The sequence below is a fragment of the Glycine max genome, chromosome 5, assembly GCF_000004515.6.
Source record: "Glycine max cultivar Williams 82 chromosome 5, Glycine_max_v4.0, whole genome shotgun sequence".
Taxonomy (NCBI): domain Eukaryota; kingdom Viridiplantae; phylum Streptophyta; class Magnoliopsida; order Fabales; family Fabaceae; genus Glycine; species Glycine max.
In genome coordinates, this window is record NC_038241.2 from 31,895,238 (window position 1) to 31,920,688 (window position 25,451).

At 32.6% G+C, this 25,451-nt stretch overlaps 2 protein-coding genes across 2 annotated transcripts; both read left to right on the plus strand.

The window, feature by feature from the left end:
• The first annotated feature begins 9,946 nt into the window (after nt 1-9,946).
• Nucleotides 9,947-12,169, plus strand: LOC100781186 (pentatricopeptide repeat-containing protein At2g03880, mitochondrial). The gene has a single exon (XM_006579966.4). It carries the CDS (start codon nt 9,973-9,975, stop codon nt 11,884-11,886), a length of 1,914 nt encoding a protein of 637 aa, XP_006580029.1. The 5' UTR covers nt 9,947-9,972; the 3' UTR covers nt 11,887-12,169.
• A 3,284-nt stretch (nt 12,170-15,453) lies between these two features.
• LOC100781731 (berberine bridge enzyme-like 21) lies at nt 15,454-18,911 on the plus strand. The gene is made up of 2 exons (XM_003524054.5): nt 15,454-17,426; nt 18,546-18,911. Exons 1-2 carry the CDS (start codon nt 15,791-15,793, stop codon nt 18,656-18,658), a joined length of 1,749 nt encoding a protein of 582 aa, XP_003524102.1. The 5' UTR covers nt 15,454-15,790; the 3' UTR covers nt 18,659-18,911.
• The last annotated feature ends 6,540 nt before the right edge of the window (nt 18,912-25,451 follow it).

A 25,451-nucleotide genomic window follows, 5' to 3' on the forward strand; every position in this document is an offset into this window, starting at 1 on the left:
CCTTCTATTTAATTATGTTCCTGTAAATCCTCACATATTAATTAAAATAATTAATTTTACTTAAAATTTTATAACATGAAAGAAATTATATTTACTCTATTTAGTAGTTAAAAATATTTCGAGGTGAAACAAGTAGGAAAATATAGAATTATACTAAGGAACGAATACATATCTTATAAGGATATGGGTTTTATGGTTTTGTTGGTGAGTAATTTGTAAATATTTATTATTGAACTTTCTTGAGACTTTATCCTAATGAATCCTAAATTTAATTCACCTAAACTTTCAAGTAAAAAAAAATGTAAAATTATTCAAAAGATACAGTAGTATTTTATAATAAAAAAAAAATATTTTTTTCTAACATATATCTCCATAATGCAGACATTACAGTTCTTTTTTAAAAAAAATGCAGACATTACACTCAGACTAAGTCTAAATTAACAGTATAAATTAAGTAATCCTCTCATTTAATTTAATATTGAAGGAATAAATTGGTCTAAAGTCACAATCAATTAAATTATAAATAACCATCATAAACAATCACAACTGAATTAAAAGAAATAAAAATTTTATCAAATAAAGATGTTAAAGATGTACATTAAAATAAAAAGTTGTTAATTAATATTTTCGTTTGTCTTTTTCCTTTACCTTGTTATATCATCTGATTTTTCTTTTGTATTAAGCGGGGTTGAAAGAAAGAAAAAAAAAAAACAAATTACACAGCAATCCTACGTGGGACAGAAATTTCCATAATATCAGCCATAATATCATCTGATTTGAATCAAATCTAATAAAAAAATCTGATTTGAATTGAATCTAATAAAAAAAAAAGAATTCTGATTTGAATTGATTTGAATTGAAAGGATAAACTCAGCGGTTAAGGGCCGAACTTTGAGACAAAACAAGCTCCTTGACATTTCCAATTCCAATATCTTCTTCGTCTTTGAATTTTTCGATTACTTCCGTTCCTGTTATTACTTTTATTTCCTTCCTTATGCGCCCACATATCCAACATTAATCTTCCAGTCTCATAAGAACTTTCTCTTAAATGAATGGCTGGCATAGCATAGGTGATAAGTCAACTCTTTCCATTCTCGATATATGAATTTTCAGAGAAATTTTAACAAGAATAAGATGATGCTAACGTCAGTTTTACTTTTTAGTGCTGATTAATTTTTTCTTATGATTCTTCTTTGGTGCTGATTTTATGTTTTAAAAGGAGGCTTAAATAATAATTTAGTCATTATAAAACAGGGTTTTTTTTAATATCTGTAATATTTTTTGTTTGTCCTTTCCGTTACATGTTAACATGGTCCTACAATAAGGTCACCCATAACATGACCCTCCCACATGAGTTACTTTAGTCCTAAGAAGGTCATCCTATTAAATAATATTGGGAAAATGGCAATGTAAGTACCAACTAGTATTAAAAGTTGGTCTCCTTTTGAGGGAGGGAAAACCTTTCTCAATAGGAACTTTACTTTTCTCTTTCTGAACTCATCACTTCAAAACGCAAACCAATTTCTTAAGAAAGGTTAAGGCCTTACTCAATTTCTTCCATGAGTCAAGAATTGCAGCCTTTTTCTCCCATTTAATCTCACTCAAATCTAATAAAAAAGAGAGCAGACAAATTATTCTTCAGCAGACACGCGGTTAGATCGTCACGAGTCTTCTCTCACTGCTTAAGAGCTTAAGATTTCATGTTCTATTTCACTCTTTGATGAGATTCTTTTCACCTTTCCTTCACAGTACTATTTCAATATCAGTCATCCAAGAATTTTTAGTGTTACAAGGTGGTCTTTACTAATACACACAGTTAGATCACTTCTTGCCATCATTTGCCCGAGCTTCCATTTGAAGCTCATAACACTTCTTTCAACCTTTGAGCATTGGGTAAGTGTTGGAGTCTGATGATATCACAATAACATCATCACATGTCACATAATCAAATAATGGTATCATAATTTGTCACAACAATAAATGATTATGTCATCAAAACTTGATGACATCATAAAAAATGAAATAATGATGTCACCAAAGTATCACATTATCATGATAATGTCATAGGAATTAAAACAAAAAGATAATATATTTATAGGGCCTAAATTCAAAAAGTGTTAAATTTACATAGACTAAAATTAAACAAAGAACAATTACAATGAATTAATAGTAAATGATTAATGAGTAAATAACCCACAACTAAAATTCACTAGCTAAAAATTTACAAAGAACATTTGGGGTAATTACAAATTTTTTATTTTTGATTTTCAAAACAAAACGTGTTTGACAAAGATGAAGTTGAAACAATCTTAAACTTATTTTCAAAATATTCTACATTTATTTTTTAAAAAAATTCTAAATTTGATTTGTTTTATAAAAACACATTCTCCATACATTTGACAATGATCATTTTTGTTGTTACCACTATCGATAGTTCCCTCGTTGTCAACGTCTTCACCCCATCACTAATGTCACCATCAACATTACTACCACTACAACCTCAATTTTCGTCGTCGCTAACATCCTTATCAGCACCACCACTAACATCACTACTATCATTATCATTATCATCATCACCACCACACAAAAATATCATTAAATTAATTTTGATAGGATAATGTTGGCTTAACATCTAACATCTCCTGTGAAGTTGATAGGCTTAGCATCCCACCCCATGACACCTATATGGGCGCAACCCCTTGAGTTAGATGTGGCGCAGAGAATCTTTAAGGAGACAAAGTTGTACTCTTATCAATAGTCATAGGTTTTGACTTAGTGATAATGGCTTGATACAAAAGAGAAAATACTTTTAAGATAAATTTATTTTAAAACTAAAAATTAGAGGAAAAAAAAACAAAACTAGGTATAGTTTTCTAATATACACGTTTTTTTTTACAGTGCATTAGTAACCTACACAAGATTTTAGGGAGAAAAAAAAAGCATCGCCTCTTATATTTTGTTAGTTTATTTTAGTCACTGCTGGACATGCACTTCCAGTAATTGAGAGGAGCCTTACCCATATGCGCTCCAATTCAATTTTTTTCTCTACTTTTTCAGCTGACTCTACACCTGTTACAGTACGAGCATATAGGTGACAAATTATTAAACTTTAACCCCACTTTATAATCTACCAAATTAAAAAATCACACGATAAGATGTTATTAATGTAGATTCCGCAAATGCAAAATGACCCCTTGATTTGCTTGAAAAAGCTTATCAATGTGGCATCCCAAAAAAGCAAACACAAAGTATGTCGAGGTATATGCTGGGGAAGATCCCCTTTCCCCACTTTCTCCTTCACCTATTATAGGCACTAAAGAGCTACATGCTTCCCTCAATTATTTGAGCACCATTAAGTCCTCATACAGAGTTTTAAGCTTCTATAGTTGCTCTCATATGCATATTTCCAGAGCCACTCAAAATGATTCTAAAGTCAGATCCAGGAAGGTGTTTGCATCAAGCTAAGGATGATAGCCAAGGAAGCAAAAGGGAGGATGGTGCTCCTCATGTTATTCCTGTATGTTAGGTCATCGATGTAAGCTCAAAGCCAACCTAGGGCAACACATATCCTTTGGCAATGTATCCTAATCATATATCAAATACATATGGATATTAATTTAATTTACTTTTCTTTTTGGTGTCATGTCTTTTGGGTGTCGCTCAAGTTTAAAAAATTTCTTATCTACAGTGTGTCGTGGCGTATTTTTTTTGGATGTATATATATATATATATATATTCAATTTTTATGATCCTGTCTCTGTTTCCAGTTTTTTTCAATCACTTCTATATATTTTGCATTAAATTTGAATATGAACAGTACTGAAAAGGATCATACAATTCTAGTCTAACGAGAGCCACACTTCTAGAGAAAGATTTGGAAAATATTATCCGATAATCTTAGCATATATTAAAGATTCACAACTAATTAAAGTATAAAATTAAATTTCAAATATTTTAATTAGTATTTTTTTTTATTTTCAGAAGATGTCTTCAAAGTTCAAATCATTAGTTAATAACCACAAAACATATCGATCAATTCACGACAAATTGTTCTAATTTATTCCCCGCTTGATAACGTTGTTAAGTTTTTATTCTTTAAGACTGTCATAAAACAGAAACTAACAATGTAAAATTGCTATAAAAAAAATTGGCGAATTTTAAGTGCCATAAATTAAAAGTAACTAATTTTCTTTCTCCTTCTTCTCTCCCTCGCCATCAAGGATTTTCTTTTCCTTTTAACCACTTTTAAATTCTTCGCCACACATTTTAGCCACTTTGTGCACCCTTCACCATCCTTTATTTATAGCGACTTCTTTGCACTTTTGTACGACCAGTTGGTGATCACGACCTCCTTTGATGACCCAAAACCTCCTTGCGGCATCATTGGTGTGCCATTCATGGGGGGGAGGCGACGATGTTGCTCTAATGGGGAAGCACTTCAAGAACCATCGTCGTAGGATCTATTCCAACACTTACAAGGCTCTCAACTCATTGCTGAAAGTCATTGTGCATGGCTCTGTCGTGGCAATGGTAACACTAACCTAGCTCATTTACTAGAAGATGGGAAGAAGAAGGAAACCAATAGAAAGAAAGAAAATTATTTTTCAATTTTTGGCCATTAAAAACGTCATTTTTTTTGCAGTTTTAGATCATCATTTTCAATTTTGTAGCAATTTTAAAGAATAAGGGTGTAACAACATTATCATGTCACTAATGGCAGGGACCAAATGGTTTTAAAAATTATAACTATTGATCAAAATAAAATATTTTAAATTATAGGAATTAAATGGTAAAGTTGTTGTAATAATAGATAGTAACCAAAAAGATATTTAAATAAAAAATTTATGAATTATTTTGACTAGCTTATAAGCTACTTTGAATAGTTTATGCTCCTTTATAAACTAATCTAAGCTATTTTAGCAACTTACCAACAACACTACATCTACATTAAGTAGTTTCTAAGAGTATATAAATTAATCGTTGGTTTAAATATGTTTTTGATCCATGTAGGTTAGTATTTTAATTTCTTTTATCCCTATAAGTTCATTTTTTTAATTTCTAATTCATGTAAGTTTTCCAATTTTGGTTCTACAAGTCTTTTTGTCTAATTTTAGTTCTTGTAAATTTGTATTTTTTCAATTTTAGTCCCTTTAAGATTCTATAAGATATTTTGACTATTTTTTTATAAAATACTTTGAATAGTTTAGACTTAAATATGTTTTTGGTTCTTGCAAATTCGTACTTTTTCAATTTTGGTCCCTATAATTATTTTTATTCATTTTTAGACCAGGTAAGTTTGCATTTTTTTTAAATTTTGATCTCTTTTGTTTATTTTTAGTCCATGTAAGTTTACATTTTTTTAAATTTTAGTGCTTGTAAGATTCTATTTTTTTCATTTATATTTCCTATAATTTCAGGCTTACAAAGACTAAAATTTAATTAAAATGTAAATTTATAAGAATTAAAAATAAACAAAATATCTTATCAAAATTTTAAAAAAATACAAATTTACAGGAACTAAAAATAAACAATAATTATTAAAGGAACCAAAACTGAAAAAGTATAAATTTCCAAAAATCAAAAACATATTTAAACATAAACTATTCAACTATTCAAGTATCTTATAAAATAGTCTAAATATCGTTTAATGATTTGGTTTAATTATATGTGATATATGATAAATATAAACTGTTTTATAAACTACTTTGATTTGTTTGTAAATTACTTTTAATACTTTAATAATAGCTTACAAACCAGTCAAAGTAGCTTTATAATATGTAATATGTATTATATATGATATGTCTACCATATGTTGATATTTTCAAATAAGCTAGAAATTATTTTAACATGAATATAGTTCATAAGAAAAAGAAAATTAATAAAAAGAGTAATACTTTATAATAATATAATCACATGTCACATTTTTATTTATGTATATAGGAGAAAATATAATAAGACAGTGATTTCAATATATATAAAAATTACATCAAATAATATATATAAAATATTTTATCACACAACTATATGTACAATTTTCTTTCTAATTTTTTTTTTACCCTTCTAGTTATGGGCTTGAACCGTTACACCTTCGAACTACGCCTAGGTTGGTCATGGGTTTAGTCAAAACATAAGTTTAATTACCATTTTACCGCTTATAGTTGCAACAACATTCTCTTATATATAGTCCCTATTTTAATCCTCGTCTTCTAAAGTCATTTAATGCCAATACATTCAAATCCTTTAGAACTGCTACAAAATTGAAACTAGCAATGTAAATTGAAACCAGCGGTGTAAAATGGATAAATTTTTAACTTGCATAAATTAAAGATTTAATCACCCTTTAGTTCTTATAGTCATAATAATTTTCATTTTTAGATGCTATAGTTTAAAACATTCCATTTTGGTCCTTATAAATGAAGAGTTTTAATTCTTCTAGTCCTTTTCATTTAAAGTCGTCTAATGTCGTTATATCTAGATATTTTACTATAAAACTAATGTCTAAAAATATTTTGACATTTTTAACTATCATAAATTTAAAAATCAAAGTTTCTTTTTCCTTCATCTTCCCCTTGCCACCAAGGATTTTTATTTTTCTTCTAAAAGGTTAAAAATTATAATTATAGAGATCAAAATCAGATGTTTTAAAATATTGGAACTAAAAGAAAAAATTATTGTAACTATGGAGAACAAAAAAGGTAATACAACATTGAAGTATTAAATACAATAGTATAAGAGAAATACGACTCTCTATCACACTTATTCTAACACACTTCCATTTTAGTTAAAACTTATTAAAATTATGAATAAGACTTATTAAATAAAAAATAAAATTCACAATTTATTTTAATGACTAATAAATAAGATTATATTTGATAAAATTAACTGAAAAGTTAATTGAAAGTTAAAAAATTAGTTGAAAGTTAAAGATCTAACTGATAACTGAAAAATTAGCTTATTAAATTATAAGTATTTGATAAAACTAGTTATTAAAATAGTTAAAAAGTATAAAATAAAAAAATCATGATTTATCTAAAAAAGATAACTAAAAAATTTAATAAATATATTGATAATAAAAATAAAAATAAAATATAAAAACTATCATATTAAAAAACGTTGCTTCAAATCAAATTTTTAAAAATATTAAAACCTAACAAGTTTTTCACCTAATGAAAAAATTAAAAAGCTAATTAAAATGTTTTATAACCTGCATTTTAATCAGTGATATAATGTATCCAAAAGATTGCATTAAAGAGCCTAGTATTATTTATATTTCTTATGAATATAAAGATAAAAGAATAATAATTTTAGGTAATTAAGAGACAATTTTACCCTTGAATTTTTATATTCATTCATACATTGACTTTCTTTTCTATTTCATTTTTGTTTTGTTTTTCTTCATATGCTCTCATCACTTATTATTACATTTCTTATTTTTTCTTTCTTCTTTGTTTTCTCTCTCTCTCCATTCTAACCTTTCTTATCCAATATCCGTCATAACCTATTTCCCAAACAACCCTTCATACCCTCCCACCTTGGAGGCCTACATGAGAAACCTGAGGTTCAGTTCCTCCACAACACCAAAACCAGCCTTCATTGTTACGCCAATTAACACACCTATCCCACATCCAAGTCTCCATGATCATAAGCTTTGGTCTCTTAGTGGATCATGTTTTGGATGCCCTAATTGTGGATTCTGAAGGAAGAGTCTTGAATAGGACAACAATGGGGGAAGATCTTTTCTGGGCTATTAGAGGAGGTGGGGGTGCTAGCTTTGGGGTCATCGTTTCATGGAAAATTATGTTAGTTCCCGTGCTTCAGGTTGTCACGGTTCAGAAATGAAAAAACATTAAAAAAAGGTGCCAGTGGTCTTGTTTATCAGTGGCAGTATGTTGCTGATAAGATACACGATGGCTTGTTCATTAGGGTGATTCTTAGTCCTCTGACAAGAAAGGTTGAGAATGATCAAATATCTTTAATTTTTATTATTTATGCGGAAACTAAAAATTCACATATCTATAATGTACGATAATTCACCAATAGACCTAAGATCTAAAACATGTTTGATTATTAAAGATCAGATAAAATAACTGAATTCGTAATTGATTCCTAATCTAAGTGTTTGTCGACATTTGTTGTAAGATTTTTACGATTATTCATCATGATCACGAAATGACATTATAGTTCTTCTTTAATCAAAGACTCTTTATTTTTTCAATGAGATTTTCATAACTCTTCATATAACATTTGTCTAATGTATCAACAATAACATATACTTATTTAAGTACTTATCATTTTATTTAATTGTCTAACAGACTCACTTAATTTGATCATATAAAATAAAATTCACTAATAATAAATAGTTAATATAATTATCTTATAATATTACTTCATCTTTCAAATAAAAAATTCCAACACAAAAGACAATAAGGGCAAAGTTCCATGTTTTGTTTCTTGGCAATGCACAAGAGCTGCTTTATGTGATGAATCAAAGCTCCCCTCAACTGGGTTTGGTTGCTGAACAGTGCATTAAAATTGGATCCAATCGGTGCTGTTTTCGGATTACTATCCAGTGGGGACTTCGGTTGATGTTTTGCTTCAAAGGCATGCTACAAAAAGAGAATTTCTTGAAGAAGAAATCAGATGATGTGCAGTAACCTATCTCCAAAGCTGGCCTTGAAGGTATATGGAAGATGATGATGAAACTAGAAAAGCCTGTTTTCATTTCAACCCCTATGGTGGGAAAATGGGTGAGATTTCTGAGTTCGAAACACCGTTTCCACATAGAGCTGGTAACATCTATGAAATTCAGTACTCTGTGAGTTGGAATGAGGAGGGTGAAGATGTTGCTAATCAATATTTGTATCTGATTCGGAGGCTCTATATGATTACATGACTCCTTATGTGTCAATACTCAACTAGAAGTTCATATCTGAACTGTAGGGATGTTGATATAGGTGTCGATGGACCTGGAAATGCTACTTATGCACAGGCTAGTGTTTGGGGTAGGAAGTATTTCAATAGAAATTTTGATAGTCTGGTGCAGGTAAAGACCAAGGTAGATCCTAGCAATTTTTTCAGATATGAACAGAGTATTGCATCACTTGCTTCTGTTCATAGTATATAGTGTCAGAATAGAAGAAGCCTTGAAGGCTCTAAGAGGTATAAAATAAAGGTCTGATTTAGGACAAAAGGTATCTATAAGCAACTGGAAAACTAGTTCAGACTTAAAGGTTAATTTGTCATAAAATTTGATTGGTTAGAGAACTATTTGTTATGCAGTCGTATTATTCCTGATCAAGGGACTTTTTTAATTTCAATCGTATGCTAAGATTGCTACATTGATATAAAAATGTGATGGTCTAATGGAATTTCTTGAAAATTTTTAGATAATTTTTTTAATTTGCTTTCCTTAAAACATATCTACTCCTTTGTTTTCATTTAGTTTATTTGTGCACCTTACTTTTTTATGTAATTTATGCACCTTACACTTATGTTTAAGAAAACAATTTATTTCATATTTATTAATATTGCAATTGCAAAATTTAAATTATGAATATTAGAATAATTAAAGTAATTCAATCAATTCAATTTGTCAAATTTATGAGAAAATGAGGAAATAAATATTTTTATATATGTAGAATGAATTGATGGAAAAATCAAATTTAATAAATTTTAATAATGAAGTGACTTCACCTACTCAAAAATTGAGAAAAAAAATTACGTATCATTTAGATTACGTATCATTTAGAGTAAAAGAACAAAAGTATAATTTAAATCTAATATTTAATACATTGGAAGTAAAATATGTTTTATAACAGAAAGTATATTTTTTAGATAAGTGCTTAACACAATAAAAATAAAAGAAATAGAAAATAGAAATAATTACATAAAACATGTCAATTTTTTTTTCTAATGTTAAAAAGTTAAAACATTTGTATTCCTTGAACTTGCGACAACTAGCGAACCGAACCTATGAGAGGTGTATCAAAGCACTTACAATTGTTGCGCCCAACAAGCTCGCGTTGTTGTTCATACAGTGTTAACTCGTCTCTCGTATCCCCACACTATGTGCCCCCAGAAACCGAGTCACTACTCAACCACTGTTACCGAAGGGACCTTCCCAGCGCCATGCATGTGTTGGATTCCATGGAAAGAAGAGGAGTTTGGGCCGATTCTATCACCTATTCTGAGCTCATCAAGTGTTGCTTGGCTCACGGGGCTGTCAGGGAAGGAAAACGCGTTCACCGCCACATATTCTCAAATGGGTATCACCCTAAAACGTTTTTGACCAACATTCTCATCAACATGTATGTCAAATTCAACCTCTTGGAAGAAGCACAGGTATTGTTCGATAAAATGCCTGAACGAAATGTTGTGTCGTGGACTACTATGATATCTGCTTACTCTAATGCCCAGCTCAACGACAGGGCCATGAGGCTCTTGGCTTTCATGTTTAGGGATGGTGTCATGCCTAACATGTTTACTTTCTCTTCGGTTCTGAGAGCGTGTGAGAGGTTGTATGATCTTAAACAGCTGCATTCTTGGATAATGAAAGTGGGGTTGGAGTCTGATGTATTTGTGCGCAGTGCGCTTATTGATGTTTACTCGAAAATGGGGGAGTTGTTGGAAGCTCTAAAGGTTTTTCGTGAGATGATGACTGGAGATTCTGTTGTTTGGAACTCCATTATTGCTGCTTTTGCTCAGCACAGTGATGGGGATGAGGCTTTACATCTTTACAAGAGCATGAGGAGAGTGGGTTTTCCGGCTGATCAGTCAACACTCACGAGTGTTTTGAGAGCGTGTACTAGTTTGTCATTGTTGGAGTTAGGGAGGCAAGCCCATGTCCATGTGCTAAAGTTTGATCAAGATCTTATCCTCAACAATGCCCTTTTAGATATGTATTGTAAGTGTGGTAGTTTGGAGGATGCAAAGTTCATTTTCAATCGGATGGCCAAGAAGGACGTAATCTCTTGGAGCACCATGATTGCTGGGTTAGCCCAAAATGGTTTTAGTATGGAAGCACTCAATTTATTTGAGTCCATGAAAGTGCAGGGTCCAAAACCAAATCATATTACAATTCTTGGGGTTCTGTTTGCTTGTAGTCATGCAGGGCTAGTAAATGAAGGTTGGTACTATTTTCGATCTATGAATAACTTGTATGGGATAGATCCTGGAAGAGAACACTATGGTTGCATGCTTGATCTTCTTGGAAGAGCTGAAAAGCTTGATGACATGGTTAAGTTAATACATGAAATGAATTGTGAGCCAGATGTTGTGACGTGGAGGACATTGCTTGATGCATGCAGGGCTCGTCAGAATGTGGATTTAGCCACGTATGCTGCTAAGGAGATTCTAAAGTTGGATCCACAGGACACAGGAGCCTATGTGTTGTTATCTAATATTTATGCAATTTCAAAAAGGTGGAATGATGTTGCTGAAGTTCGAAGGACTATGAAAAAAAGGGGCATAAGGAAAGAACCTGGATGTAGCTGGATTGAAGTCAATAAGCAGATACATGCTTTTATTTTGGGAGATAAATCTCATCCTCAAATAGATGAGATCAATAGACAGTTGAACCAGTTTATTTGTCGACTAGCTGGTGCTGGTTATGTTCCTGACACAAATTTTGTACTACAAGATCTTGAAGGGGAACAGAGAGAAGACTCTCTTCGATACCACAGTGAGAAACTGGCAATTGTTTTTGGTATTATGAGCTTTCCAAAGGAGAAAACTATTAGGATATGGAAGAACCTTAAGATCTGTGGAGATTGTCATAAATTTGCAAAACTCATAGCAGAGTTAGAGCAACGGCATATTGTAATTAGAGATCCTATTCGGTACCATCATTTTCAAGATGGGGTTTGCTCCTGTGGTGACTATTGGTAGCAGACGAGAAGTACATAAGACCGAGACAGAATCTATGACTACTTTTGGGCTCAAAGCAGCGTACGTAAATCTACAGCCAGCTGATATTTATAGGAGAATTAAGTTTGCAGCAATAGCATTGCTGTTAGTTAATATGTCAGTCAGGTTGAGTGAGCTCATTCTTTCTCTTTTTCTTTATGTGCTTGTATATTTGCTCAACCTAATGGTTCAAACTATACTAAATACCTTGAACTATGGTTCAAACTGTAAACTAATGGTTTCAGTTAAATCAATGGGAAGACACGTGTCCTGCTCCTGCACTATATCCTGTTTTCTGTGTGTCCCAACCTCAGTTTTTTCTTACCCCAATAACTCTGTAAAACCTCTCCCAGTTTATACTCCCATTGTTTGGGCAAGGTCTCTTGATTCCTTCACCTATGTGCTTTGATTCACATCAACTGTGACTCTTACTCATCCTGCCATCAACTCTTATTGTGCTTCAATAGAAAGAAATGCAAAGATGATATTGGTTGCGTAATGGGTTTTTGCTAGGACATTCACTCCTCCAACACTGGAAATTTTGTTGCTTATGACTTAGCATGGGATCTGTTGGTGACTCAAACATGAGATTCGGATCATGCTATGAGGACATTGCCTTGTGGAGCTTTAGATGATGGTGTAACAGAACGTGGAATGCAGGGATTATGTTCAAAAACTGAAAAGACCTATCATTTCATTGGATTGGATTGATTCTCAATTCTTACGTTGAAAATCAATCCCCTGCAAGATTAGCTCCAAACAAGCATTTTATATTCATGCACTGCTATTGCAAAATCCCCTACATGATTAGCTCCAAATCACCAAGATATAACGCATGAATGATTGTGTTTAGATTTGTTATTTAATATTTAGCTACATGATCATGCATTTAAGAAATTGTATGAACTAATAATAATTTTTTGTTATTTGAAAAATTGTAAGATTATCTTCAATTTACAATTTGAAATTATATATTTGATATGATGTTAGATTAAGTTATTAAGTTAGATTAAATATATATTTTGAACTAGAATGAACTCTTACATTCTCCATGGATGTGTGTTTGATTCTCCCTAATGTCACTAAAATCCTACTCACTTCTTAAGGACTTGTTGAGTAATTCCAAAAGGAAAAAAAGTGCTTGTAGTATCCCCGTGCAGTTTGTAATGGCCTGCCAATGCTACATTATACTAATGATGATTATCTCTAGCTGCGGGTATGTCCCGTTGATTGTTGTATCATTTTGGGTTTAATATAATTTATATTTTTCCAAAAAAAAAATGATGATTATTATATCCTCATTTATCATGTGAATGGCCACATGAGAATCCGTATAGCACATGATACATCTCTCTCCCATATCCCGGGCTATAACAAGATCCTTGAGAATGGCCATGAGTTACCACTGAAGCCTTGATTAATATAACTAATCTATTATATTTTTAGTATTATATTAATTAATGCTAGTGAATTTCAATAATTGAGAAGTGTTCAAATGTTTGTATTTTTTTTTTTTGGTGCAAAAGATGGGCTAAAGCCCCAAGAGATTATTAGTTTAAGCAAAAAACATGCATATATATATATAGAGAGAGAGAGAGAGTGTTTTTAGCTATTATATTTCAATGAGTGTGTTCTTAACTATTTTTCTTTGACTATAATATTTTGAGTTTTTCTTAATATCTTTTTTTTCACATATTATGTGTAATATCTTTAGTTTTAACTTAAATTTTAATGTTTTTTAAAGAAATTATTAATAATTAAAAATAACATTATATTATAATATAAAGTATTTATAAAAAATTTAAAATATAATTTATATGTTAAATATTTATTTATTGTTGTTCCTATTCAAGAATGCAATGATAATTTTCCCTTATTATTTTAAGCTACGTTCATCCAAATCAAGTTTAGTAATTATTTGTCATCTACGGGTAAAGATTAGTACCCATTAAAATATTTTGACGCTCAAACGAGATATCATCCGATATAGTAAATGAGTATAATAAATGAGAAAGAATAATTATTTTACCTCAAAAATATCACCATTTATATACATATATTAATGAGCCTTAGAGTCCATGCGCTTTATCTTATGGTTAATGCAATTCTAATTCTTCTGTATTAGATAATATTACCTTAATCTAAGGATTATGTTTCTCATGTCACTGTCAACTGTGGTAGAGACACAACAGTGCTTGCTTAAGTGGTTGAGTATGGTTGTATAATTTCTTAAGAGCTTTAGGCCGGGTGGGGTACATTTATAAATTTTAGTTATATAAAATAAATATTTATTTTGCATAATACATAAGTTAAAATAATATATTATTCTAATTTTGAGAAAGAGTGACAAAGTGGACCCATTATTTATTGACTGTTTAAATGTTCTTGCCAGAGATTAGAGAATATCGGTCAACACGTTGTGTTTGTGTGACAAAGAAAAACGGTGATATTGAGGTATGATTGTATGAATCAAATAGCTTCTTAAGAAAAAACAATCAAATCGCTAATAATCTGCTCGCCAGTCTGATTGTGAAAGCATTTGACCACCTAAGCTGTTGAGATTGCTTAATTAATAGTTATATGATATTCCCCATTGTTAGCTTTTTTTTATTTGTTCAATGGAAATAAAACACGCATCTTAAACACTTTCCATTCACTAATCCGATAATAACCCTAAGACAACGATGTTTATGCGAGTCATGAGCACCATCACCATTTGATTATACTTCTGATTTCTTTTTGTCAATTGACCAAGCTATATGCTTTGCTTCTATTAACAGGGAAAAAAAGTTATAATTACCTTTTAATTCCTCTGTTTAAAACATTCCATTTTAATCGTTATGGTTAGCTTTTTAATACTTTGGTTATTATAGTCTAAAGTCGTCACCTCACATAATTACATTCAAATCTTTTAGAATCGCTATAAAACTAAAACTGACTGTATAAAATTGCTAAAAAAACAAGTATAGGCAACGCATAATCGATCTCAACACTAACAAAAAACTCTCACTTGTTCATAAAAGCCGTTGCACGTAGCTCTGCCATGACTATGGTAGATAGATCATCACAACAAGAGGACCAAAATGGTTAAAAAATTGTAATTATAATTATTAAAATGAGATATTTTATACTATAAGAATTAAAAACAACATTTTCAATTATAAAGACAAAAATGATAATTAAACCAAGAAAAAACAAAGAAATATTAAATTAAGATGCTTCGCGAAAAGAATGCCAAAATGTAGTACAAGCAAACTATTAAAAATTAATATCTAGTGCCGCAAGAATCGCACGAGTACAAATGCACAAACTATTACTCCAAGCAAGATAATTTGACAATGTCACAATCATGTGTCCCCAAACGGATATGGATCTTCTAGAGTTCAACTGCACCCAGTTTAGTTTAGATCCAATGGCTTGTATTAGTTAGATGCAATTATTTACGATTCAAAGTTTAATATTTTAAGGTGAAGATGCATGCAATTTCAAAAACAACTGCAGAGGATCTGAATCCGTTCCCGAATAAAGTGCCGCATGTGAAGGGAATGTACAATGCAGCTGCAACACGAGGGGTCTATATAAGTAGATCTCTTCGTTTTCTCTTTCGCTGACATCTAAACCTGTTTTGACAATTCAAACGTTGGGTATTTCAAAGTGTGTCGGGAAGAAAAAACAACATAAAAGAAAACCTGTTTTTTTTTTTTTTTTTTTCCATAAGCAATAACTGTATGAGCAGCTACACTTACCGTTCTACACGTTATACACTACTAACCATCCATCTCACGGGTGTTTATTGGAGGTAGGACACTGTTGGGGTTCGTTTAACATTTTTGTAACTGTATAACCCACACACAAGTTAGAATTCCACCATTTTTTTTTTCCAAACATGGTACCCACCAACCCAATGGAAAAGTCAAGTCTTTTTCCATCTGGGACTTTCCTTTTTCTTCTTCTGGTTCTTCTCAATGTCTCTGCTTCGGTGGCAGCTCCAACACCAGAATCGGTGTACACCTCTTTCCTCGAGTGTCTCACAAACTACACAAAAGCACAAGACCAAGTTTCCAACATAGTCTTTGCTCAAACCAACGCTTCTTTTTCTTCTGTCCTCCAAGCCTACATTCGCAATGCCCGATTCAACACCACTTCAACCCCAAAACCCTTGCTTGTTGTCACTCCCTCGGAAGATCCCCATGTCCAGGGTGCTGTGATTTGCGCCAAAAGCATTGGGATTCAACTCAAGATAAGGAGTGGTGGCCATGACTATGAGGGTATCTCGTATGTCTCCGACCAACCCTTCATCATCCTCGACATGTTCCACTTCAGGAACATCACTGTGGATGTGGAAAACGAGGTTGCTGTGGTTCAAGCAGGTGCCACACTTGGAGAGGTTTATTATAGGATTTGGGAGAAGAGTAAAGTTCATGGCTTTCCTGCAGGGGTGTGTCCCACTGTTGGTGTTGGGGGACACTTGAGTGGAGGAGGGTATGGTAACATGTTGAGAAAACATGGGTTATCTGTTGATCATGTTGTTGATGCTAAAATTGTTGATGTCAAAGGTAGGATTCTTGACAAGGAATCCATGGGGGAAGATCTTTTCTGGGCCATTAGAGGAGGTGGTGGAGCAAGCTTTGGAGTCATCTTATCATACACTGTGAAACTTATTCCTGTGCCTGAAGTTGTTACTGTTTTTCGGATTGCAAAGAGTTTGGATCAGAATGAGAGTGCCACTGAGCTTGTATTGCAATGGCAGCAGGTGGCGCCGCACACCGATCATAGGCTTTTCATGAGGCTGCTGTTGCAGCCAGTGAGTTCTAAGGTTGTGAAGGGCCAGAGAACCATCAGAGCCACTGTAATGGCTTTGTTTCTTGGAGGGGCTGATGAGGTTGTCACATTGATGGGGAAGGAGTTCCCGGCTCTTGGCTTGAGCAAGGAGAATTGCACTGAATTGAGTTGGATTGATTCTGTGCTTTGGTGGTCTAATTTTGACAATACCACTAAGCCTGATGCACTGCTTGATAGGGATCTCAATTCAGCAAGTTTCCTCAAGAGAAAATCTGATTATGTGCAGAATCCAATTTCCAAAAAGGGGTTAGAGGGGATATGGGAGAAGATGATTGAATTGGGGAAAACTGGATTTGTTTTCAATCCTTATGGAGGGAAGATGAGTGAGGTTTCGTCTGATGCGACACCGTTTCCTCACCGTGCTGGGAATCTGTTCAAGATTCAGTACTCTGTGAATTGGGATGATCCAGGAGTTGAATTGGAAAAGAATTTTACTAGTCAGGCCAAAATGCTGTATAGTTACATGACCCCTTTTGTGTCCAGTGATCCAAGAAGTGCCTTTTTAAATTACAGGGACCTTGATATTGGTACCAACAGTTTTGGAAAGAATAGCTATGAAGAAGGAGCTGTTTATGGGGTCAAGTACTTCAATGACAATTTTAAGAGGTTGGTCAAGATCAAGACTGAGGTTGATCCAGAAAACTTCTTCAGAAATGAACAGAGTATTCCAATTCATCCAGGTCAGTAATATTACTAATATAGACAATCAAACGATGAAACTGATTATTGAATTGATGCACTTGTTTGTTCCTTTAAATTGCTTGGCCAAATAGTTCCTAGTTCTTACTATTTGTAAATAATTTGATTATGATAGTTTGGAATTTGGGTAGTTCAAGACATTGCATAACTTCGGTTCCTGGTAATGTGTTTGTCCCTGAGTTTTTTTTTAGGGTGTGATTTTCCGGAATGAATCATTTAAGCACTCTAATTTATTATCTACTATTTTACTACTATTTTATATGATTTTGTTTATGGTAAGCATGTGAATTAGGAAGAAAAGAACCTTCAGTGGATCCAATCATTGAAATTAGGTAAACATTTTTGGTGCAACAATGATAAAAGAGTTTAGATACCAAGATTCATGCAAGCTACTTTTGTCGTTCTTGCCTTCATTATTCTCTTTACAGCGGACATGTGACATTTTATTTGGTTGTGAGCTAGAAAAGTTTTAAGGGTCAGTTCGTAAGATTGAAAATATGGTGGAAAAACAAATTAGAAAACTCTTGTCATTCGTTTTACTTCTTGACCTTATACTATCTTTTCCTAATTATACATTTGCATAAGCTTGAACTTGTTATTTTCAACACCATTAACCAAGTCCTGAATGAGATCAGAGTCAATAGGCCAGAGAGTAGTAATCAACTAATCAACTTTTATATTTATGGGTATGGAGGTGTTTCTCACAATCTCACCTAATCAACTTGGCACAGGGAATAACTGAAGTTGCTATATAGATAGATATTTCAATGGAATGTCTCGCACTTTTTCTTAATTTTTAATTTTCTTTATGTCATTTATATTTATATATAAGTGATCTTTAACTTTAAATACCGATCAGTGCTCTTCGGCCTCAGCAAATATAATCAACTACCACTCAACTGTTTTCCCCTTCTTGGTAATTTTATTTCTTCTTGCTCATTTACTTCAAAAAATAAAATAAAATAAAGCTAGAGAACAAATTCATGCCTTTTTCCTTGGAACCTTCAGTATATCTTAATGGAGTGATCCCTTCTAACCCAAAGTTAAGGTTGCAGACTTGCAGTACTAATGTTTGAATGTCTTTTCTTCACTGATTGCAGGACCGGACACTGGTGCCATTAAATCTGGTGCTGGAAAATTGTTACACTTAACACTTTATTGGTCAGTGATGGTAAAGGTGGGATGGTTGTTCATTCTTGAATTATTCATATGATTATAGTAATCAAACATGTAGTTAGAATAATAATTAGGTTGTTTAACTTTATCTTCCCCTACAAAAAAAGAATGTACATCTAGTTCTCTTGTGTACTCTATGTTTCCGAATTGAAGGCGTTAAGGTTTCTTGAATAATCCTACAGAAAGGATAAGTTACATGTAAGCAAATATATCTTTTGAATATTTTGTACCTATAACAAAAATTGTCCTATGATTTTTTGAGTGATAAGAAGCAGATGGGATTATCTATACTATCATACAAATGTTAGAATAAATCTCTTAACCTGTAATATTACAAACTACAAAAAAAACACAGGTTATTAATAAAATGCGGAAATTACAGATCAAATCATACCTCTAGCCATTGCCATGAAGAGTTTCTTGTTTTGGTTCTTCCAAACTCTCTCTTCCTCTCTCTAGATGGTGTATAAGACTGAATTCGAAGGGATGAGCTTAGGGACCAAATTCATGTGCTTATATAGGTATTCTACCATCAAGAATGCATTTACTAGCCATTACCACTCATTATTGGCTGTTACAATTCATTAGTGGTCATTACCACCCATTAACAGCCATTCAATTTGGCTTCCAAAACTGACGAGCGTTACAGATTTTCAAAATGTTAGGACCAAATTATTACATTCTCCCACTTGGTCTAAACATTTTGATTTAATGCTCAATCTTCTTAAGAAATGAATATACGAATCATAGCGATAGTTCTTCTTATAACGAGTAATATCATCCATGTATTACAATATACTCAATTTTCCAAGCAATATACTCAAAGTGGTAATAAAACTTAATGAATAAACCTAATGTTTATTCTTGGTCCAAAACATAATTTTTCTCAAATAAATCAATGTGCACCCAAATATGAGAAAATATCATAATATAAAAGTTTCAATTTTAACATATAAGTATACAATCATAAAGTGGAACCAAGTCCCATTCTTTCTACATGATCCTTAAATTTAAACGGTGGCATGCCCTTAGTTAAAAGATTAGCGATCATCAACTCAGTGCTTATATGCTCAATGACCACTTTCTTGTCTTTTACTCTTTCTCTAATGGCTAAGTACTTAATGTCGATGTGTTTACTTTGACTTCCACTTTTGTTATTCTTAGCCATAAAGACAGCAGCTGAGTTATCGCAAAAAATTCTTAAAGGCTTTGAAATAGTATCAATTATCTTCAGCCCAGAAATGAAACTTTTAAGCCATACACCATGTGATGTAGCCTCAAAACAAGAGACAAACTCAGCTTCCATGGTAGAAGTAGCAGTCAAAGACTGCTTAACACTTCTCCATGAAACAGCTCCACCAGCCATCATGAAAATGTACCCAGATGTTGATCTACGAGAGTTAACACAACCAGCAAAGTCTGAGTTTGAATAACCAATCACATCTAGATTGTCTGTCTGTCTATACATAAGCATGTAATCTTTGGTCCCTTGAAGGTACCTCAACACTTTCTTAGCAGCTCTCCAGTGGTCAATACCTGGATTACTCTGATATCTTCCTAACATTCCAACTGCAAAAGCAATGTCAGGCCTTGTGCATACTTGAGCATACATGAGGCTTCCAACAACTGAAGCATAAGGAATGTTTTTCATTTGTTCCCTCTCAAAGTCATTCTTTGGACATTGGTTCAAATTAAACCTATCACCCTTCACAATGGGAGCAACACTTGGTGAACAATCTTTCATCCGAAATCTCTCTAGAATTTTGTTAATATAGGTTTCCTGTGATAGACCCAAAATACCTCGAGATCTATCTCTATGAATCTTAATGTCGATGACATAAGATGCATCACTCATATCCTTCATGTCAAAATTCTTAGAGAGAAATTGTTTCACCTCATGTAGCAAACCCCGATTGTTGGCTGCAAGTAAAATATCATCTACATATAAAACAAGAAAACATATTTTACTTCCACTAACCTTGTGGCATATGCATTGATCCATGGGGTTTTCATCAAAACCAAATGAAGAAATTATCCCATGAAACTTAACGTACCACTGACGGGAATCTTGTTTTAAACCATATATAGATTTATTAAGCTTGCAAACCAAATGCTCACCACTATCAGAGGAGAAACCTTCAGGTTGTTTCATATAAACCTCCTCCTCTAAATCACCATTAAGAAAAGTTGTTTTCACATCCATTTGTTGCAACTCAAGGTCAAAATGAGCAACTAATGTCAAGATTATACGAAGAGAATCTTTCTTAGATACTGGAGAAAAAGTCTCTTTGTAATCTATTCCTTCCTTTTGAGTAAATCCCTTAGCAACAAGTTTTGCCTTATATCTCTCAATGTTGCCTAATGAATCCCTTTTGGTCTTAAAGACCCATTTACATCCAATGGCCTTTGCCCCATTAGGCAACTCTACAAGGTTCCAAACTTTGTTACTCTGCATGGAATTCATCTCATCCTTCATGGCATCATACCATAAATTTGACTTTTTACAACTCATGGCTTGATCAAAAGTTTCAAGATCATTTTCAGCTCCAATATTATAGTCAGATTCTTGCAAATATACAATATAATCACTAAGAATAGTTGATTTTCTTACTCTAGTAGACCTCCTTAATGTTGCATCAACATTTTCTTGGGGATCATGTTGTTCAACTGGTTGTTCATCATTTTCATGAATTTGATGATCAACTTGATCTACTGGATTATCAACAACAGTTTGTGGAATGTCAATCATGTGTTGCTCATCATCCCTTTGGACTTGAGGGGTATGAATTACAACCAATTTTTCATTTGATGTGGAAGGTTGAGATTCTATATAATCAATTTCAGAACCTAAGTCCCTCAATTGATCACTCCCACTGATCAAATCATTTTCAATAAATTTGGCTTTTCTTAATTCCACAATCCTAATAATATGATGTGGACAATAAAACCTATAACCTTTAGACCTTTCGGCATATCCAATGAAATACCCACTAATGGTCCTCGGGTCAAGTTTCTTCTCTTATGGGTTATATATTCTCACCTCAGACAGACAACCCCAAACGCGCATATGTTTCAAACTCGGTTTTCAACCTTTAAACAACTCAAAAGGTGTCTTTGGGACAGCCTTGGTTGGAACACGATTTAATATATACACTGCCGTCTTTAGTGCTTCAGCCCACAAGGATTTAGGAAGATTGGAGTTGCTAAGCATACTCCGCACCATGTCCAATAATGTCCGGTTCCTTCTTTCTGCCACACCATTCTGATTTGGAGAACCAGTCATAGTGTATTGGGCAACAATCTCATGTTCTTGAAGAAACTTTGCAAAGGGACCAGGTGCTTGTCCATTCTCAGTATATCTGCCATAGTATTCTCCATCTCTATCCGATCTCACTATTTTTATTTGCTTGCCACATTGGTTCTCAACTTCAGCCTTAAAGACTTTGAAGGCATCCAATGCTTCGTATTTGTTATGAAGCAAATAAACATTCATATATCGTGAATAATCATCTATAAAGGTGATAAAATATTTCTGACCACGTGCATCTATATCTGGACAACAAATATCAGTATGAATTATTTCTAATATGCTTGAACTCCTGTTAGCACCTTTCTTAGACATGTTGGTCTGCTTACCCTTAATGCAGTCCACACAAGTCTTCAAGTCAGCAAAATCTAGAGTATTGAGTACCCCATCTTTCACTAACCTTTTAATCCTCTCAATGGAGATATGTCCTAATATCCGGTGCCACAACATAGAGGAATTCTCATTAATATTACACCTTTTAATACCAGTTTGAACATGCATAGAACTATAAGTGGCATTATTTTGTAAACCAAGAAGATAAAGACCATCAGATAAGATATCATTCCCAACACATTCAGAATTATAAAATAACTCAAATGATGTGTCTTTGAAATTAAAGGAATATCCAAACGGTACAAGCCTTGAAATAGAAATCAAGTTTCAGGAAAAACTTGGTACATAAAAAGTCCTTTCTAATTTTAAAATAAAGCCACTACTTAAAGTCAAAATGCAGGTTCCAATGGCCTCCACATGTGAGCCTAGCTTATTGTCTGATAAAATGCTTTGCTCACTTCCCACTGGTTTCCTTAGGTTTTGCATACCCTGTAAAGAATTTGCAATATGAATAGTAGATCCAGAATCAATCCACCAGGTGTTAATATTAACACTAACCATATTAGATTCATAACATACTAATGAGATTGATTTACCTTTCTTCTCAAGCCATTTCTGGAACCCGGGGCAATTCTTCTTCATGTGTCCCTTCTTCTTGCAAAAGAAACACTTTGCCACCTTCTTAATATCAGCTTGAGGTGGTATTTTACCATTCCTCTTCTGATTAGCTTGAGACTTAATTGTTTTGTTCTTCCCATAAGCAGTAGTCAGCAATGCACTCTCACCCATCTCCATTACAAGTCTTTCTTCTTCCTGAACACACATGGTCATTAATTCATTGATAGACCATTTATCTTTATGTGTGTTGTAGGAAATCTTAAACGACCCATATTCATGTGGAAGGGTGTTCAAAATGAAATGCACTAGGAAGGACTCAAACATATCAACCTCTAGTTTCTTAAGTTGAGCTGAAATATCTCGCATTTTCATGATGTACTCACGCACACCTTTCACACTGGTGAGTCGAAGAGAAGAAAACTTCATGATCAAGGTGCTTGTTAAAGTTTTATCTGAAGTGATGAACTGATCATCAATGGCCTTAAGCAAGTCTCGGACCTTTTCATGCTGGTCAACAGAACCAGGTATCTCAGCCGAGATTTTGGTCTTAATGAACATCACACTGAGCCGGTTGGATTGCTCCCACCGCTCATATAGCGCAACGTCAGCTGGGCTACTTTCATCAGTGATTGTAGGTGGTTCGTCTTTCCTTATAGCATAGTCTATGTACATCCACCCCAATTGTAGAAGAATTCTCTCCTTTCATATCTTATAGTTATCTCCTTTGAGTTTGGGAACATCACATTGAATATCAAAAAAACTAATAGTTTGAGAAGTTGCAAAATTCAAAGGCTTATGTCAAAATTTGAGACATACTAATCTTAATTGTATCTTTTACCAATGTAAACATACCATAAAATTGAATCTTGTGACATAAAAATTGCCTGTGGGCTAAATTTTTAATTTAATAAGAAACAATTAAATCTTATGATAGAATAATCAAATTACTTGCTCAATATTCATGCTTTACGGGTACAACATGAAAATAATTTAATTTCTATCATAAATATTTACTTTTTGATAAAATCAAAAAATTATACATACATCATGATGCCTGTGGGTAAATCATGAAAAATAATACGTCATTTTATCCCAATTAATTATACAGATATAATAAAAATTTCTATGAGATAAAGTTCATTATATAAGTATAATTAATTACAATATTATGTTTAATTCCTTATATGATCTTTAACCAACTTAATATATAATTTTAATCTAATATAGATGTTGTGGCTAATCCATAATTAATCAAAATTATAAAGATCACTTAGACATAAAACTTTATTATATGAGAATAAATGGTATTTTGCATTTCAAAATCAAGATACAATATAATTATGAATAAGATTCTCATATAATTTTATAATTGAAACATAATATTATGCATTTTATTTCATATATATATATGCATAGAATAAAATTTTCCAGAATATATTCATGCATAAATTAAATCAAAATTCCAAAAACTGTAAAGCAGAATGAGTATATAATGTATTAAAAACGATTATATATTTGAAAAGCTTTATTGGTTTAGTGGTCTGCTTGTACTATTGCATTCTAGGAGTCAAGGGTTCGACACCCAATTAGTTCAAAACATAGGATTTTTTTTTTAACAAACACTATTCATCATCTTCAACCTTTAGCGGGTCAAACCCGACCCATACGCAGATCTTAACCTGTGATATTACAAACTACAAAAAAAAAAAACACAGGTTATTAATAAAATGTAGAAATTACAGATCAAATCATACCTCCAGTCATTGCTATGAAGAGTTTCTTGTTTTGGTTCTTTCAAGCTCTCTCTTCCTCTCTCTAGATGGTGTATAAGACTGAATTCGAAGGGATAAGCTCAGGGATCACATTCATGTGCTTATATAGACATTCTACCATCAAGAATGCATTTACTACCACTACCACTCATTATTGGCTGTTACAATTCATTAGTGCTCATTACCACCCATTAACAGCCATTCAATTTGGCTTCCAAAACTGACGAGCGTTACAGATTTTCAAAATGCTAGGACCAAATTATTACAACAAATCCTTGCAAACCAGAGCACACCATGAAGCATTTTTTCCTTCAGTGTGAGACAATGATTTTTTCAAGGAATCAACATTGATCCTGTAGCAAATCCCTCACAAAATTCTATAAAAGACAATCACTACTCAAAAAGAAGTAAAGATAAATACTGACAAGAAATTAACTAAAGCGAAACTTTGTAGAAATTACTGAACAACCTATACAAAGTTTTCATTTGTTTATTCTTTGTTAAGAAAAATCATTTTGTAATTGAGCTTTATTGTTTATGCACTCTTTGAGTGTTGTTGAATACTTGTATTCATCCAAATTTCTGTTCGTGAAAGCCATAATTGACTTAGTGTTAAAAAATACTTGAATTTCTTAGATTCAATGAGAGTATAAGAAAGTGCTAGAAGTGGTATTAAAATTACTTGTAAAGCCAGGAGTGGCAGATTAGAATATTTGTTTGTAATCAAGTTTTGATTAGTAGAATCATTTACTGTTGAGTAAAGAAGAACTAAGCATAGCTTAGGTTGAGTGAACCAGTAT